Below are 4,739 nucleotides of genomic sequence, written 5' to 3'. Positions count from 1 at the left end.
AATGACTTCCGCCATCTCCCTCAGCATCCCATCTTGCGCCGTACATACCAATGCAGCTTCTGCTGAACGCATCGTACTGATAGCCCATCTTGCAGTCACAGCGATACGCCCCGGGAAGATTATGACAAATCTGCCCTTCGCCACAACGGTGTACACCAGTTTGACATTCATCCACATCTGCAGGACCAGAGAAGGACCAGTTAAAATATAGTTTGCTGAAAATCAATGTTTACAAAGAGAAAATAAATTAATTAACAGAAATAGAAACTGTTGGGGTTGTCCCCTGGACAGAGCAGCAAGAATATCAGCTTCATCTACTCCGCTCTTCTCAGTCAGCTTTACACCTCTAAGTCAAACTTCTGAAAAGCAATACATCATTATTTCAAAAGTGAAAATGGTAACTTTAACTGCAATGGAGCTTTCCCAGCACATTCTGCTTTTCAATATAAACATGTTTTGATTCTGATCAAACCATGACATTTAAACACCCTATTCTGACGTTCTGCCGTTACGTGAGTCACGGCAAGCCTTTTACCGCAAAACAAAAACTAGCCAGAAATTCTGCTTCAATTAAAGCAATTGCTATTTTAATCTCCAGTTGCCCTTTCAATCTTGCTTCTGCTGCCTACCTTTTGCTCTTTCTCAGTGTTGATCTTTCTTCTTTTCCCAATCAACTCACATTCTGATATTCCTCATGGCCTCTCAGCCGAAATCCAATACCAACAAATCAGTTGCTTCTCCACTCACATGCATCACTTCCAATCTCATTTAAAAAATCCTCAGACGAAGATGAGAGTTTTCAATACACACTGATTTACAGAACTTGCAACATGACTAAATAGCTCATCAGTCTCTAACAAATCCCTGTTACCATCTGCCACAAGAAGCATCAAAAAGTCTGATTAACCTTCAGAAACTTGTATTTCTTCAAGCATTCTGAGTTCTGCCATTTCCTAAGCCATCAGGTCCTGCTTCCTTCTTATTATTCACATCTTCAACTGCTTTTACAACCCAAACCCCTGTTCATGTAATATTAATTAGGACAGTAGCCTAAGGCTGAAGGCTCTCCACACCGCCCTACTTGAAGTCATAAATTTGAGCACTATTTCATTTCAAAGGGTTCCTGGGCAGTTCTCCATCAAACAACAGCCCCATAAGGTGCTCTAGAAAGCAGTCACTGGCTGGGAAAATGATAGGGAGGTGAAAGCAAGTGACCTATCACAGACTCTTGGATTTGGAAAAGTGGAGATTACATCCACCCGGATGAGCGGCACAAGGAAATACCTGGTTCAATATTTCAGCACAGATTCCATCCTACGCTGTCTCTGCTGTCACCAGGGTTAGGGATGGCAGGGAATGACACTTGCCAGGCAAGGAATTCCTGGCAGGCTCATAGATTTCTGCTCTCCTCATTTTCTTTTAAGATCAGAGGTAGCAGCAAAACAAGGAGGTTTCTAATGCAGCTACAGATTTGTAAATCAGCAGTTTTATTTGCAATGAGTTCATGTATGCAGCCATTTCATTAGTTTGTCCAAAATTATATATTCCGTTGCATTCAGCCTTTACTTACTTCTAAGGCATTATACCATCAGAACTGTGTTAGTTACAGTAGTTTCCAGTTAAATGGAAGAGGTAGTTTTTAATAAGCCATTTACAAAATCTGAAAATATGAACATTTTAAAGAGAGATGAATCCTCCAAACACAGAAGATGACCATACAAGTGTAGTTCTGCTGGAGCAACATGTGCAGATGATGTATTTACTACTGCGAATGAATCTGGATCAGGAATCTAATTAGCTATTGTAATGCCTTAAAGAAACTAGTCTTTAGCATAGAGAGGGGAAATTAGGACCACATGCTTTTCTTTTTTCTTCTCCGTGCTCTCTGCCTACTTAAAGAAAGCCATACCAAAAAAATACCAAAAGAGTGCACACAGAAAAGACAGAGAAATCACCAATTAACCTTAAACATCTGTTTCCCCAAAATCAAACTGGAGAAGATTCCTTATACCTGCTCCTTATAAGCACTGTCAATGATGTAAAGACACAGTATCATCAGTAACTACAATACGTTATATGCTTTAAAGATATAAATGCTGTATGAATAATGGCAATCTCCTCCTCTGACACATATTTACACACAGTCACTCTTCTTTTAGGAACATCTGAGGGTGGAAAAAAGGTGGGTTCTTTCTATAAATCATCAGTTTGAAATTTAGGAAGATAATTTGCCCTAGCCTGAAAACAAAGGCTGTTAGCCCTACAGCCAGGACTTCTGAGCTGTTCAGTGATGACTGCTGACGTGCAAAAAAAATGGCATTCATGGAGATGTTGGCGTAGTGGTAACCCTAAAAACAATTTCAGGGTCACCACACTGCAGGTGGTGCAAACGTACCTAGCCCAGGTGACTTTGCTGGAACAGGACTGATTGACAGCAGCTGAAGAACTGTGTCTTTACAGCAACAGGACTTTTGGACCTTCACTTTGTGTAAGGCCTCTGACACGGTCCCCCACAACTTCCTTCTCTACACTGGAGAGCTGTGGAGCTGAGGGACAGACTGTTTGGTGGATAAGGAACCGGCTGATGGTGGCACCCAGAGGGTAGTGGTCAATGGCTCAGTGTCCAGATGGAGATCAGTGATGAGTGGTGTCCCTCAGGCTCCGTACCGGGACCAGTACTGTTTAGTATCGGGACACAGTGGGGTTGAGTGCACCCTCATCAGGTTTGCCAATGACACCCAGCTGAGTGGTGGGGTTGACATGCTGGAGGGATGGGATGCCATCCAGAGGGTCCTGGACGAGCTGGAGAAGCGGGCCCATGTGAACCTCGTGAGGTTCAACAAGGCCAAGTGCAAGGTCCTGCAGCTGGGTTGGGGCAACTCCTGTTGTCAGTACAGGCTGGGGGATGAAGGGATTGAGAACAGCCCTTTGGAGAAGGACTGGGGGGTACTTGCCAATATCCGGCCCGCTGGGATTGGGACGACATGCTGAAACATACCTAACCCACCCAGGTTTGCTGAAGTGGGGGCATTGCCCAGAGCAAATGTTACCGTGCTGTATACAAGCTCCTGATTTATTGTAAAGGATTACATAACCTCAGTTCTGCTTTTACATTGTGCTGACATTCAGGATTTGTCTGTGCTGTTGGAGTGGGGCCCGAGAAGAGACACAAAAATGATCAGAGGGATGGAACGCATCTGCTACGAAGAAAGGCTGAGAGAGTTGGGGACTGTTGAGCCTGGAGAAGGGTCCGTAGAGACCTGGCTGTGGCCTTTCACTGCTTAAAGGGGGCTTATAGGAACTATGGGGACAGAGTTCTCAGTAGGGCCTGTTGCCATGGGACAAGGGGTAATGGTTTTAAACTGAAAGAGGGGAGATTCAGACTAGGTGTGAGGAAGACGCGTTTTACGCTGAGGGTGGTGAGACACTGGCCCAGGTTGCCCGGAAAGGTGGTAAATGCCCCATCCCTGGAAGCCTTCAGGGTCAGGCTGGACGGGGCTCTGAGCAACCTGGTCTAGTTGGACATGTCCCTGCCCACTGCACAGGGGTTGGACTAGGTGACCCTTAAAGGTTCCTTCCCACCCAAACCATTCAATGATTCTATGATCCTGATTCTTCTAAAATCATTAGGCTGCTTGGACAGCAAATGCATACAGTAAATTCCCGTTCCTCAGATAACTTTAGGAACCTACAGGTAACTCACAAACTCTTTTTAGAACTGGAATGTACTTTTTCCTCCAAGAGGGCACCTCACCAGACACTGGTATCCGATCTTACCGATGCATCGCGTTCCTTCCTCATTGGAGTGGTAGCCTCTGCTGCACGTCAGCATGTTCCGTTGGCAGGTGTAAGACCCAACGGTATTGATGCAGTTGAATCCTGGTTTACACGGCTCAGGGAGAGATGTGCATTCATTAATATCTGGTGAAGAAAATGAATTAGAATAGTGAGAGAAGCTGTTTTCTTCCAGCTGTCACTTCTTGTCCTTCATTTCCATTTACTGTGCTACAAAGAGAAGGATAATGAAGGTCTGCTGTGGTAACACTTTCAAATTCAATATGCAAGTATGCATATATTTAGAAGGACAGCAATGTTTAAATTAAATTCACAGTGGGATTTGAGGAAAATTACATGTGGTCTATATACACCCCCTTGGACAGGTTCAAAGGAATAGGAGTTGGGCAGTGCTGCTGAACATATTGCAAAAATATTGCTGGTCACACTTACCAACGCAGTTTCCCTCAGGGTCCTGTAAAAATCCATCCATGCAGCGTTGCTTCGACTCACAGTAGAATGATCCTTCTGTATTCTGACAAACGAAGTTTACTTTACAGCTATGAGTTCCTCGCTCGCATTCATCAATATCTGTTAATCAGATCAAAACACCAATTTGTGACTAGTTAAGCTGCAATTTTCAATAGTCTTCATGACTAGTTTATAAATTCTTTTCTCAGAAAGGAAGCATCATTTAAACCCAACACCCAACATAGCCTTTGGGGAATCTGAGGTTTAGGCCTGTTTGCTCCTGGACATCCACTTCAGCACAGGCTTCAGAATTTGTCAGGTCCTGCGACAAATTCAATTCGGGTCCCTGCTGTGTTCACAGCATTTCTTGTAAACCACAAATACCGAAACATCTGCAGTTTAAAATCCTGAAGGTGGAAATTAGAACTAGGAATAGGGATGCATAATGTGCATACCACAGTCTTTCAAAAGCCAAATGGTCTCTTGTTCCTTAT

At 43.9% G+C, this 4,739-nt stretch overlaps 1 protein-coding gene across 1 annotated transcript; it reads right to left on the bottom strand.

Annotated features, from left to right (window-relative positions):
- Positions 1–48: 48 nt before the first annotated feature.
- Positions 49–4,365, bottom strand: LOC104470180 (fibulin-2-like; the record flags this gene model as incomplete). The annotated part of the gene is made up of 3 exons (XM_010085012.1): positions 49–177; positions 3,778–3,921; positions 4,228–4,365. Coding segments are annotated over 3 exons (411 nt in total), but the record flags the coding sequence as incomplete, so codon positions are not given.
- Between the last annotated feature and the right edge of the window lie 374 nt (positions 4,366–4,739).

The sequence above is a fragment of the Pterocles gutturalis genome, unplaced genomic scaffold, assembly GCF_000699245.1.
Source record: "Pterocles gutturalis isolate BGI_N339 unplaced genomic scaffold, ASM69924v1 scaffold27080, whole genome shotgun sequence".
NCBI classification, from domain to species: Eukaryota; Metazoa; Chordata; class Aves; order Pterocliformes; family Pteroclidae; genus Pterocles; species Pterocles gutturalis.
This window is presented reverse-complemented; position numbering and strand designations above follow the sequence as displayed.